Source organism: Mycetomoellerius zeteki, unplaced genomic scaffold (assembly GCF_001594055.1).
Source record: "Mycetomoellerius zeteki isolate Tzet28-1 unplaced genomic scaffold, Tzet1.0 scaffold87, whole genome shotgun sequence".
NCBI classification, from domain to species: domain Eukaryota; kingdom Metazoa; phylum Arthropoda; class Insecta; order Hymenoptera; family Formicidae; genus Mycetomoellerius; species Mycetomoellerius zeteki.
In genome coordinates, this window is record NW_017257903.1 from 256349 (window position 1) to 271302 (window position 14954).

Genomic DNA, 14954 nt, shown 5'->3' on the forward strand with positions numbered 1-14954 from the left:
CTTGGTTGGTGACTCGCCAACTCGAGTGCACGCATACGTGCGCACTTAGCGGCGCGATGACGTGCCCGCTGGTCGGCTCTCTTGTTGCCGACCACCTCGCACAAGGTGGAAATACCGCCGTCTCCTTTTTTTCCTCCGCGAACCGGCCGCCTTCCGTTCGTTTCGAGTCCCGAGTACGAGGAAATAACGAACGCCAGAGTGCAAAGGTCTCGCGATACGGCGATTATTTTACGTTCTTATTGATTCCATTTCGAGAAAGCCGCCTGACGGGCTCGCACCTGCCATATATTTCATTACACACGGACGGAATCGATCGGAATAAAGTGAATTATTTCGAAATATTAAAAGATAGATGATCGAGAGATATTATCGTCGGAACGGCTTATGTTCGTTTGCCACGTTCATTCTGGTTCCCGAGTTAATTGCGCGGTTCTCCGCTTGTTGCAGGAAACATCAGGACCAAGGCGGTGCTCGACGTCGAGACGAAGAGGGGATACTGGTTAACCGTTTACGCCCAGGATCACGGAGTGGTTCCATTGAGTTCGAGTCTGCAAGTAAGTTTCAGCAATTGGATCGTAAATTACAGAGATTGCCGAAAAAAAGAAGCGTTCGAAAAAACTTAGATATATATTAAATAGAAACTAACATCGTTCTCGCTTAACGAGCTATTTAATCAAATAGTTATTGTTATTTCCCTTTTACTATATCGTTCCCTTATTTCAAAAGTAACATAACTTAAAAAATTAATTTTATTGCAATTCAACAATAGTTTCACCTTTTGCGCGTATCATTCTTCTTCGTTGCTATACAGATGAAGAATCGATTAATTACTTTCGAAGCAAATTTATAATTGTTAAAACTATAAGAGATGGAAAAAAATGTTTTCAATAAAAGTTTCATGGTTTCAAAAATACTTTATAATAATGATAAAAAACTATTTGTATAGTAAATAATTTTTATTTAAAAATAAATAAAAAATTTAAACTATTTTTTATTATTATAGATATAAAATATTCTTAAAATCATTCATCTCTTAATGAAAACATTTTAATCCATTTCTTATAGTTTCGATGATATTCGCTCCAAAAGAAACTCCTTTTAAAAACTCAGTTTTTATCAAAGGAGTGTTTCTCCTCCTAAAAGTGCGTATGGGCACAAAAATGTATCCCCTGACTGACCCCAATCGAATGAGTGCGTCGCTCATACTGATTACAAAAGCAAGTGACATAAATTAGGATAATGAGCAAAAAACCACAAAGAAAGATTAACAAATAAGAGCTTTCTAATTGCTTGACACATCTTGACACAAACGTAGCAAATTAATTCACTTATTTTCAGTATTAATAAATAATTCAACCCTTTTAATTACATATTCTTTGTTGTCACGAATTACATATTCTTTGTTGTTACGATAATCTTATAATCTGGAAAAAATTAAATTATTTATTAACACTGAAAATATAAAAACCGATTTGCACTCAATTGCACTAATTGCCATAATCGTCGACACAACGCTACACATTCGACTAGTACCCTCGAGCTGAGTACAGATGTGTAGCGTTGTGTCGACGATTAATTAGTGCAATTGAATGCAAATCGGTTTTCATATTTTCAATGTTAATAAATAATTTAATTCTTACCACAAAGAATATGTAATTAAAAGAGTTAAATTATTTATTAACACTGAAAATAGGTGAATTAATTTGCTACGTTTGTGTCAAGCAATTAGAAAGCACCTTAAATAGACAAACGTGAATGTATAATTATACTTAATTGTGAATAATTAAAATAAAAGATTATAAAAGGAAATAAAGAAAAAACAAAATCAAAAGACAATTAATGATTTAAAAGTAATAAAACGAAAACTGCTAAAATTGTCATTATGGAAATCCAAGTTACAGTTTTCCTAAATCCTCCGAAGGTACGGAATAAAAAACTGAATGCAATTGCATCAATATACCGAGTTATTTCAAATAAAGCTGCGACTACTTCTCTTTTTTCCCCAGTCACGAATTTAATTTAACAAACGCGCGGTGATTTCATTTAATGGGTGATTCAATGGACGTCTCTCTCCGCACTTATGCAGGTCTACGTCGAAGTGCTGGACGAGAATGATAACACACCGCTGACCGAGCTTCCAGTTTACTATCCATCCGTGCCCGAGAACTCGCCCGCCAGCGTGAGCGTTCTGCAGATCCGCGCCTTTGATCACGATGTCTCGCCCCAGCAATTCGTCTTCACCATCAGCAGCGGCAATCCGGAGGGATATTTTCTCATCAACTCCACTACCGGTAAGTCCCGAGCGTACAGCTCGCGTATCGCATCGACGGCAAAATGATACCGGTCTCGCGGCAGGATCAGAATGACGGCGTACGTCTTTAGCCACACCCGGTAGTCAGTAATGAGTTCAATCTTGCTGGACGAGAGTTTTAATAAATCCGTTACATGAAACCGGGAGATTGGTCGCTTCTGTGAAAAGAGTTTCATTCGAATCCTCGTTCGTTATCAGTCAAATCGAAGGATGAGATATTGGCTCGATCCTATCCTCTCTAAAAATGAATCAGTGTATTATTATTAAAAACAAACAGTAAATATTATTCACTGATGATTACAATAATAAGTATAGCACTGAAGTCATTGATTCATTTTTAGAGTATCATCGATGATTCCGTATCGTAGAGAAAATATAGTTTCTGACAGATAGACGCACGATCGATCTTTATTTTAATGACTTGCTTCTCTCGGACTTAATAACGCGATTTCGCGATATATAAGCGCGTCTAAAGATACGTTGTTCTTGCCTCACCTGGTCGTGCATGCAAATCCGAGTGATCGAACGTCGTCCATATTCATCAGTCCTTTATCGTTTCGCTTAGCCTTCCTCCTCGCGTGAGACGTTCGAGAATTATATTATAAACGATGAGAGTGCCTATCTTGCAAACTCGTTAGATCTGGGACATCGTCATGCTTTTGAATTCGAAATCTTCGTAAATAAAGTAAGAGGCTAGCGTTACGTTGTTTAGCGCGACAAAATAATACATGAGATACGAACGGATATGGAACAGAAAGTACGTAATGCGCGGCAGACAAGAACTTTATATTTTCGCACGCCAGGGACTTCGCGCGGATGGAGCGCTACTTAGAGTTAAAAATGCAACAAGAATTTTAAAGCGATGATGTTGCTGGTTTATTGAAACGGGTATTACTTTCGTCTATCGAAATCCGAAAGTTCTCGAAATTATGCCGGTTCTTTACCAATTCCTGGCACTCAACCAGGCGTATTCTCACAAACAACGGAAATCTCGTATTCTTCGAAAGTTGTTTGCGATTGGTATTAGTATGCAAAATGAAAGTCGGTTTACCGAGGAGATGGTTCACAATGGAAAAAGTCGACCGACGTTTGATTTGTATTCATCACCGTCAACCAATCCCCGAAAACTTCCCCTCCGTCAGTTGGCCAATTCGTTTCGCATGCTATCCGTCCGCGAAACTTTTAATGTTCGGGATTGCGCAAAACTTGGCCCGGCTCACCCGCGACCTTTGTGTTTCACATGCGAGGAGAAAATGGAGCGAACGGTCGATTGACCGAACCTTAAAACGTGGCCCGACATATGTGGTATTGCGGTCGTTCTTCACCGTATGCCAAACGGAAATACTTGGTTATAACCAATCAATCGGCTATAAATGTCAATCGGGTTATCAATATTATCATTGATCAAGTAACGCTAACACGAATTTCATTATTTAAATGGTTATTATTGAAGGTTGATCTCGAAAAGTCAAAGTACATTCACGTCGCAGTAATTATTTTTGCCTTTGATATACTTTATTTATTTATATATATATATACAGATAAAAACAACCTCAAAAATCGATTTCTATCCTTTATCTTTCGATTTCTTTTTTATTATACTTCTTATGTGCATATTTAGATAGTATATTTATTATAACAGATAATAATAGTAACAAGTTTATTATTAACAGCAGATTTTAATTGTTAGATGCAAGTTATTTCATTCTTTTAACAAAAATTTGGGAAATTAATTAATTAGATACTGGAGAAGGATGATATTGATTTTAATAAATCAAGAAGAAATATGAGTTATTACATTCCTTGCTGCAATTTTATTCTTACGGAATAAATAAATGTTAACATATTCATTCATTAAACAGGATTATACATTCTTATTCCTAATAATTTTTATGAGTTTTACACATTGTGTTTTCAAGCTTTTGACCTAATTACTATTTAGATCTTAAAATAATGTGATTGGAATTAGATTTTCGTGATGTTCTTTATTCGAAATATTGAACGTTTCGACTCTCTTTGGAGTCTTTTTCAGCAAACAATCATAGCAGAATAACTTAGTAGTCCATCAAGAAAAGTTACTTTATAGGTTTCCAAGTCTGAAGTGGATGCTTAACGAACTCCAAGCATGTTAAGAAGTTTTGGATATTCTTGAATTCAATAATTATAAGGTTTCAACATTATATATCAGAAAATTACAATATTTGTGGTCGAACGTGTCTGACGTTGATTTTAAATTTACAAAGATTAATTTTATTTATTGTTGATATCCAGTGGTTCTTTATCTCTCGAAGTGAATTATCTGTATGTATAATATCATGTTAATAATAGTGTTTTTACAATTTAATCCTTATTATCAATGTCTACTGGACATTTTTATCTTTTTTATCTTTAAAAAGCCATCTTGATGCCAATAATATGGTGTAGTAAATTGTAAGCTATAAAAATATCACCTGAGAGTCATGAAGATTAATGACATTGATAGATCGGTACATGTGTAAGTTATGGATCTAAAGGCGTAAGCTCTATATATTACATATAATATCGGTTAATAATTTGATCGCTTATATAATTATTTTAACTTTTTGTATTAAGGAGAGAATAATTGATTTTAATTAATTTTCTGAACACACTGCTAAACTATTGTACAGTAACTGTGTGATCAAATGCTCTATTTCGACGCTTGATTATCTAATATTTTGTATGAAGTATAGAAGCTTGAATTGATAGATAGTCGTTCACTTATACGATTTTATTCTCGTAAAAGTAGCGCGCAACTCTCTCACCGAGTTATCGGATAAATAAAAAGAATTCTACCATGCTGTTTGTCTCGTTCTTTCTCTGACAAGTCCGTTTTTTTTTTCTTATCTTGGATTACATCGCGGAGATGAAAAGATTGCATCAACGATTTGGACAATAACGTCCATTGCGAGATTGAATCGGATGTTTCACGATCTTTTTAGTAATAGCGAGCACACTGTCTGATGGGATGAAGTATTATTCCTTGTTTGATATTCTGAATTGGAATACATTGTCAAAGAGAAAAGTACAGATAGATATCATTGCGAGTACACGAGTCCAATGTTGTACATCGGAATATCAGCGCTCTGTCCCAGTTTCAGCCCGACAGCAATGCTACTCCACCAACAGCAATTACTGCAATGTAATACAACGGACGGACGGGTGGACGGCTTCCAAATTCCGTGTAATACCAGCTAAATTGGTTTCCGCCATCCCGAAGAAGAGGTATCGTCGATTTTATCGCCGTTCGCCTTCGCGCGCGATAGGATTATTATTTATAATCAATGTGGCGCGTTGCCGTTTAGCAACGTCGCTCGATTTTTGCGATAGACAGAACCACCGGTTGTATCGGGTTGCCCGGTTGCAACACAATCAGTTGGACTAAAGCGGGATAAAACGGACATTTACACCACTGCACTGCCGCGTTTACCTTCACAGAGAGCGCAACGTATCGCCTACTAGTTTCTCTGCGGCAAATACACCGCAGATTTCTATTTACTTCGCGTTATTACGTTCCGTAGGGAATACCGCGAATAACGAAAGCCGAGGCAACGAAAGAAATTGCGGTTTTTACTAATGACGGTGTTATGATAGCTCGGAGTTACTATAAGTTCAAAGGAATTATTGGATACGCGATACTCTTTGCACAGCAGGTGTATGTAAAATTCGAGTCTCACAAACTGTCTAAAATTTATTTTACACGATCCAACTTAATCAGTAAATTTATATGAAGGATTTTTCGTAAAAACTAAGTCCAAAAAATTAAATTTTCAAAGAACAAAATTTCTCATCTTCCAACTGTTTATTGTATAAATTGGTAATTTTCTTCTGGGTGTATAATAGACATAGGAACACAATTTTAGGCTTTGTGATTAATATTTTGGAGATTCATTGATTAAAAAAAATATAAAATCTCTCTCTCTGGACTGGTTTAATTCTTGTAAAAATTTTATATTAACTACCTGTGTATTCATCTTATATTTTACATTTATGTTTTTTAACATAACATTGACATATCCAATTTCTAATTAGTTTCATTATACGTACTCCTCAATTTATTGTCTTTTTACTTCAAATCTTTTATTTCAAATTTTTATTTGTATTTTGGATTATCTCTAGATTTATTTTAAGTCGACAGTATCGAGAAAAATGAACAATCGTCGTTTTTACTGAAACGAAGTATTGCGCAAGCTAATTGTAACATTATTTCGCGGCCCATATTAAAGGGTCTTCGCTGTAAAAGCGTACCGTCTTTTTTCAAAAAGAGTCGCGCCCGGCCGCCGGAAACTTGTTTCCGCAATTAAATCACCGGATCACTCGATTAATGCATCACCTCGCTTTTGCTACGTGCGGACGCCTCTTTCGCATCCGCGTGCGCACATTCCGCGGGCATCAATCATCGGCTACCGCGGTCTCTCGATCAATTTTCACGAATGCCCGATAACAAGCAAGGAGACCGTGAGTTTTTTTTAATCTACCGGGACGCGTCGCAGGTAAGGGGCGATGGAAAAGGCCAGGCCCGGTAAAAAGGCTACTCCATCATGCGCTCTAGAATGCACGTTGAAATAATGCGTCACGGTATATCGCATGTACGTGTTTTACGATTACACTGTCGCCTCTCCGCCCTCATTAACATTATTATGTAGCACAAGGCGATGCTGGTGTGTTATTTTACGATCTAAGACTATATGTATACCTAAGCCAGGGTGTGCACGCGGAGATAAAAGTATTAGAAAGTTTTTCTCGTGGAAGAATTGTGTGTTACGTTCAAAAAAAGTAATAAACACGTACTTCTTAATGAATAAATAAAACAAATGCTTTATTTCAAAATATATCTAATATTTTTATTTTTGGCAATTTCAATTGTCGACAATTTCGAATGCAGTGTATTTTATCTTCCATGTATTTGAATAATGCAAAAAAATACTGATAGATATTGAAAGAGGTAATCTAATTCTTTAAACAATATTTTATTTTAACTTTCATGTATATCAAAATATAAATCAATCTATTTCTGTAATTAATTTCAAAATAAATAACGTCTATATATTGTCTATATATTGCGCTCAGTAAACAATAAACTAAATTTGAATTAAATTTAATACATTTTCTTGAATGAAATTGTTTAATTCCATTATTGTTTTAATTAAATTAACGTTGTATTGAGTAGAAACAATGGGTATCTATAAAAATGGTTAAAAATAACTTAAGTTGAGTATAATTTGGCATTATAAATTTAACAATGCAGGGGGGATTTTTATTTAAAAAGTCTTATTTACAGAAAATAAACAAGAAAACATAAAATTCGCAATTTATTGACAATAAGTATCTACGTTTCATCTTAATATAAATAAAGGAACTTTGCGAAAACCGTGTTCATGATCTTAGAAGTTAAATTTATCTCGATTATACGAATACTTTTTATACAATAATCCAACTTTGCATTTTCGCTCATTATATTGAGATATGATATTTCAATTTATATCTTTTTATGTAACATAAATAATTTTGAGAAATATATAATCTATTTTATTCTTTATTAACTATTTATTCTTTGTTAATAAATTACTAATTAATGTTTACTTAAAAAAAAATAAGGTTTTTTCAAAAGACATTTTCCTTGTATGAACTTTTACAACTTACTGCATATTTTCCTTAATGGAGTACTTCGGATGAAAGGTAATGCCCGAAAGGTATGCTCATCGGACGTGCATACATATATCTCAGGTGCTAACCGGCGTATTCGCACACGGCGGCCGCCCGCAGTTACAGCAGCACGTAGCTAAGATACGACGATGGAGAGAACAATGGCGGTGTTATACGACGGTACGAAATTAGATTAGATAGATCTTGGCCGAATAATGCGACCTCGCTCGCGGGAACGAGCTTGCACAAACGAACGGCATATCGTTACGCGACCTCGTACCCGGTCGGACTAATCGCCCGGTTAAGTCGCGCTTTCGGCGCGTAATGCGCCACCACGCAAAAATGTCCCCTTGCGTTGGGGTGACTAAATAGAATGTAAAACGTAGGTATTAATTACACCCCCGTTAAGCACTAGCGGCACGGGACGGGTAGCTTTTAGAAATCCCCGGCTTTTTGTTAAACCGGCCTTGGGCGTTGCAAATATGCCCGACTAATTTCATTAATTACGCGAAAAGTGGAGAAATATGAGATTTTATTCTGTGGATGTACGTCGCTGATTGCCAGCGATGTTATTACTATAAACGGTCGCAATTCATATCAATTCAATTGATGTATTTGCCGCTTTTAATAACGGCAACGAAAATGGCGGAACTTTATCAAAATATTAAAGTGTTTTTTTCTCTCATTTTTTATAAAAATATTATACACGTTATTTTTATACTAATGGAACACTGCCGCGTGATTGAAAATATCATTGAGAGACCGTGACTTGTCAGGGAATTGTTTCTCCCAGTTTCTTCAACCCTTTAAGTTTTTCATTCGCGCCATGAAACTCGCGATTGTCTTAATACGAGCGCGAGACCCCTGCTAGCAAATTTCATAAAACGCTCGCCGCACCGCTCGTGAAAGACAGATAATCTTAGCTCGTCATAAGGGAATAATCCCGATAAAACTTTCTCCCAGCGAGAGATGAGCGGCCTTTAAGCGGCCTTCTCGTTGCTCCGGCGCCGTTAACCCGGAAGCATTTTTCACTATCATCATAAAATATTACTCCGTCGAGCGTTCCGCCCGGTGCTTCAAGGGAAAACCGTCCTTGCGACGTCCATTGGGACTTACGCGCGGCAGAAAATAAATTCGTCGTTATCCCGGACAGAGAATTCTTATTTTACGCCGCGATCGGCGAACGGCGGCGAAAATCGTGTCACCGGTAATATCGTAAATAATTTTACCTAACTGCAGTTGTTGATTTCCAATAACGAATTTCCCGCTGCCGACACGCGCACGAGCGCGTGGGCGTGTATTCCTATCAGGCCGAGGGGTAGACACGGTCCAGAGGGCGAGGAACGAAAACGAAAAGCAATTATTTAAATGCGTTCTACAGCACCAGAGCTCTGTACATTCGCATTCGCGTTCGCGGCTCGATCGAATGGCATTTCCCGCAATTCCCCTTTTTTCCTGTCCATCGCCGCGCTTCCGCTCGCCTTCCGTACGCCTTTTCTATCATCCCCTTTTTCCTCCTACTTCCCATTTGATAAAAAGAACGTGCTGAAGCCCGCCACGTTTGAAATTGTCGACGAAATCCACAGGAAAAAGGCGCAATTAATCGAGCCTCGAAACGGCGCGAACTCAATTAGAGCAACGGAAATTAGATTTGAAGATCTCATACTTTTCCGTGGATTGTTTCGGTGCTTTCGTTCCAAGCGGCCCGATGTAACGCAACGTGTTTAACACGCGATAGACGTTAGCCAACGAAAACGTGAACTAGTTTGTTTTAATGACGATGCCCGGTACCGTATCAGTTACACGAGTTCGGATTCACGCCACACTAATCATAACGAGGCCGCAAAGCGAGAATTACGTGTTCGGCACCGCCTTGTCGACGCGGCGAATCGGAGCTCCGAGTGGAACGACAACGGCTTCCTCGTAACTTGATTAGCAGAGCTCACGGTGTAATATAAAATCTGGGCCGTCAGCGACACTGCCGTCACTGGAAGCCGTAAGACTAATAAAAAAAAGATCACTCTGGCTTTATACAACGTGGCTGTTCGCTAAAGGGCTTCTTCTTTTTGTTTGGCGGTATCGCTTTGTTGAAGCGTCACGCTTTGCGTCTCGTGGAGCTTTTTTGCGCGAGACTTACCTTCGCTAGGTAAACTTCTGTGTGTATCATCCTTGTGCTTATCAAAAACATCTCTTTATATCTCTAATATTAATTATAATTTAATATTAACCTAATATTAATTATCCTTTCTTAAATAAATAATATTCGTATAACATCTAGGAATATTATATGCTTATGGGGATATGCATTTCTTAAAAAAAGAAAACGTCATCAAAATTTAGAGCAAAATTAGCCAGAGATTTTATCCGTTTGCCAAAAAGTTTGAAATTCGTTAACAAAAAGCCGGAATCCGAATTTCCGGCTAAAAACTGGAGAGGCAACCTATCATGGACCTATCATGTTGTTTATATATAAGGGTTAATTATTTTACAAATACCATTTTGTCAAAATTGGAAGGTCTAGCGCTCGAACTACCGTCTTCTCTTGAAAGTTTTTCGTAGAGTAGTACGCCAGAAGAATTTCTCCCCTCGTCAGTTACTTCGCGTCCGCAAATTTTTGCTCAATCGAGTTTCCGAGCGGAGTTCATGCCCATGATGAAAGGGATTCCGTGGGACGTAAAATGAAGCTCGATATCGCGGCGGTACCGTTGAAAGAGACGGGGAGTACTCGACGCACGGCAAAATCTGAACGCTATAATTTCGTCGAGCTCGTTCCATCGGACCGATCTTTGTCTCGGTAAATGGAGGTCCTTCCGTTCGCCCGCAATTCGAGGGTTGTACCGCTTCCCTCGTCCTCCACCCGCGGGATTTTATCGAGGGAGGGTCTCGCGCAAAGTGCCACCGTTTTACTGTCCTGCCGCAGCACGGAACGCCGCTCGATCCCGTTATTTATTAATCATTGAATGGTCTGCTTAATCTCTGCACTATTCGTATTACAGGTCTCATCAGCACCAGTGGTAGGAAGCTCGATCGTGAGAATCAAGCGGAGCACGTGTTGGAGGTAAGTCAAATAATCTTTCTAAGAGATTATAGTACCTTGGCGCACGGAAAAAGAAACTTGCAGGAAAACGTTTACTGTGAATTGAAGAGTTATTTTATTACATAAAAAAAATATTTATGTACTAAAGGTATATAAAAAATTTTTTATATACGTAAAATCTTCAGATATTTTGTGAGAAAACGGCACGCATAAAAAGTTACAAAAAAGTTATTTTATTGAAAGTTATAAATAACATAGTTTACGAAAAATGTTTTCTTTTTAATTACTTTGAACTAGACAAGGTCTCTTATAGATTTTTTTATGCTGAAAACGATGCGGCAAGTTTTTCACCAGTTCTTCCATAACAATATAATTGTGAGTAAATTCGAAGCGTGAATAAATTTCGAGGAAACAGATTATGAGCGCATCGTGTCTTCGCATTTAACGATGCTTAGACGACGATCTAATCAGTTTCAGAATCGTTAGAGCAAATCGTGTTCCCTAATGACGCGCTAACGTTAACAACTAATTGACGGATTGACGCATCCTTTCTCGTTTCGCTTGTCCATTCGTTCGTTTCTCAACAATACTATCGATATAAAGTTCTGGAAACTGTCGCTTTTGCCTTCTCTGCTTCGTCCGCTCGTCGACGCTCGATATTGTCGAAGTGGAAATGAGGAAGAAAATCGCATCCTCCGTGAGATTGAAAAGTAAAATGAGGAAAATCTGCTGTCTGTGACGATAAAAGCGAGAAGGCTAACTTGAGGGTAGCACGGTGAGAAAAGGGGTAGTATGAACGGGCGGGGGGAGGGCGGGAGGCAAGAGACCGAGAAACGAATGGACGACTTGGGACAACGACGGAAAGAAAGAGGGGTAAAAGCGGCAGAAGGAGGAAGGGGAGACTTCGGATAGAACAACGCTGAAAAGAGTACAATGGTTCTAAGAAGAAGAAGAGTCGTAGGGTGAGACATCGGGGAGGCAAGACATTTCTCTGGGGAAGGTCGGCGCAGCCTCCCGGGGAATTTCTACCTGCATCGGGATTAAAAGAAGAACTCGCGATAGTCTCACGTCGTGTACGAACGGTAGACACAGAAATTTCGTCGGGGCGATAAAAATAGGGAAATAAACGGTCTAACTTTATCCTCAACATTTTCCTTTCTCTACATCCACGAAGCATCCTATTTTGAGAATTTCTTTAGCTGATAGACTCCCAGCTTTTTCTCAAAGTGCCGGAACTCCCAAGATGTTTCAAAGCATTCTGCTGATTAAGTGTACTGTGTAAAATATAGATGTCTGAAGAGTATATTTTGCTAATAGACACGAAAAGAACGACTTTGCTGAAATATCTAAAGATTTAATTAGATACAGAAAATTTTGTTAGAAATTTTTGGTAGAAATTTACTATCGAAATAATTATGTAGGAAACTCAAACATAATGAGAGCAAAAAATTTTGATATTTTAGCAACAAGCTTGAACATCCTACATAATTATTTCGTGTTGTAAAATGTTTGTAGAATACTTCAAGCCATTTACGAGGTAAATGGTTGGTGCCTAGACCTATTTTGAGTTGCATTATAGGTTAGATCGCATATAAGTCTCTCGGTAGTCTCTGTAAACGTAGCCTTTATAGTACAAAAGACTCAAATATAAAAAAAAATAAAACTCGTTTATCTCTCCATCGATCGTTTGTTTTCCGAACATGTGTCTGTTTCTTATATTATTAGATTTATTTGTTGTTTGAAATCCCCAAAATATTTGCACTTAAAACGAGATAAAAGAATATTCAGGTGTTGAAAGAGAACAAAGATGAATGCAAAAAGTGCAAGCAATGCGAACGAACCTTTTATAATGTTTAAAAAATCTGATGCACATACTCTCATGAATTTATATAAAAAATTAAACGTGCTCATTTAGACAAATATTTATATATTAGCTTGAACGCCAACTTTAACAAATAGCTTAACATGAATTATTTTCAGATCTGTATTTTACTAAAATTTAGATACTCCAGCAAAAAATTGTTCGTTTTTTTTCATATAAAAATGACTATGGCGGCTATTCGTAGTTCTTATGTTTAAGACCGTTAACTTAAACTCTGACTTTTTTCTGAAAAAGCATAATGATTAATAACAAGTGCTTACGCTGCCCGTAAAATTTCATTCATAGGATTCACAATACGGCAGATTATCATAATGTTCGTGAAATTATAATTATGTAATGCCGCAAGTTCCGAACATATGCGAAATAGTTTCCAGATTTTATTTTTATATGAATTTTTAAACGCGTTCGAAAATTTCTGAATTATTCACGACAGTTAAAGTGGTTCTGATACTACAAAATCGCATCAGGTAATGCCGGGGAAAAAAAACATACGTGGAACATTACGGCAGTAAAGTATTTCATGATTAACACAAGTATATGCTCGTCCCAAATTAAATTGCACGTTATTGGTTTTAATGGCCGTACTCTCGTTCATTCGCATGTCGCGCACAGTTTAAATTTTCGACGCAGCCCACCGACTGATCTAATTAAGTGCACTCTGTAACAGAATAGGATATTGAAAATCAAATTGTATCATCGTTTTGCATTTTAAACTGTACATCAATATTTATCACTAATACGACTAAGGATTATTTGACGAAGGACTATTTATAAAAGCTCAACGCTATTTATTTCGAGACAAATAATATTTAAAATTTATATTGTATAAATAATATTTCACGGAAGATACACAATGAGTAGACCCCTTAAGTATTTAAATCCGCCTCATGTGGGTCTGATTTCGTTAGATATCATTACGGAAATTCTCCGACGGATCCGTAACGCGATCAGGAAATCACTTTAAGAGGCTTTGATCCTGCGATGCGGGTTGTTAACAGAATGTTTGTGTTGGTAACCGAGTTAAATGAGTCTCGGCTCTAAAAACAAGAGTTCGTGAAAACGATCGCCTCCCCTGTGGCCCCCGCCGTACCACCGTCTTGCAGAGAAACTTCGACAATTTTGCAAAGTCTCTCCGCCACGAATAATTAATGAGTGTACGGAGCTTTCTCTTTTAGCGCTTTCTTTTAGCGTAAGCTACGTCAATTACCTCTTCGTTATCAATCACGTGGATTAAATCGCTCGTTCAGCCATTACGCTCTTTGAGTAAAAGACAGTGAAGTTTTTAACATCGACAAATAGTATAATATATAAAGTATCTACAAAAATATATTTTCAATAATTAATGTACAGTGAATGCAAAAAATATTCACATTACAGAGATCGGGGGGTGGAAAAATTAACAGAGCTTACTGAGATTTGAATTTGGAATCCTTTGTTCTCTTTAGCACTTGTTAGTGTGCTACGCCAACGACACTTCACTGTTGTCATAATTATTTTGGTCATCTATGTGTGCCTTTAAACAGTCTTATGATTGTTTTTATTGTCCTACAATATAAAGAATTTTTATGAAAATAACCTTTATAAAAAATAAACATTAATTAGCAATTTAATTATGAGTTTCGTCCTAATATAAACAAAAAAACTTCACGGAAATAACTATGTACAATGTACATATATGCTCTTGAAAGCTAAAGAACCTTTGTTAATCATGAAGAAAGTATGCTTTAATCAAATTGGCTGAAATTGTGATATTTTATAACTTATGAGATGCTGATCAAAAGTCTTCATAAGAAAAGAACAACCACAAAAAAATGAATAGATTCTGCTCATCCTGCTTGTCCATTTTTTATGATGGTGTTCATGATGGAGACTTTTGATCAGCATCTCATAAGTTAATCGCACTTTCAGCCAATTTGACTGTTTTTTATATATCTAATAAGTGCGAAGTCTTGACTATATAAATACTTTTCAAAGAATATAATTTTTATTTCCGTTTATTAAAGTAATTTGATTAGATTATTAAGGTATTTTGATTAGATAAGTATATAATCTATTTTATT

The 14954-nt window shown here is 36.9% G+C and overlaps 1 protein-coding gene across 1 annotated transcript in view; it reads left to right on the plus strand.

The window, feature by feature from the left end:
• Positions 1–425: 425 nt before the first annotated feature.
• Positions 426–14954, plus strand: part of LOC108730241 (fat-like cadherin-related tumor suppressor homolog) — a gene marked incomplete at its 5' end in the record, with an annotated part of 53022 nt that continues 38493 nt past the window's right edge. The window contains 3 exon segments of the mRNA XM_018459810.1: positions 426–554; positions 2087–2291; positions 10972–11033. Of these exon segments, the coding sequence (XP_018315312.1) occupies positions 426–554; positions 2087–2291; positions 10972–11033 (396 nt within the window).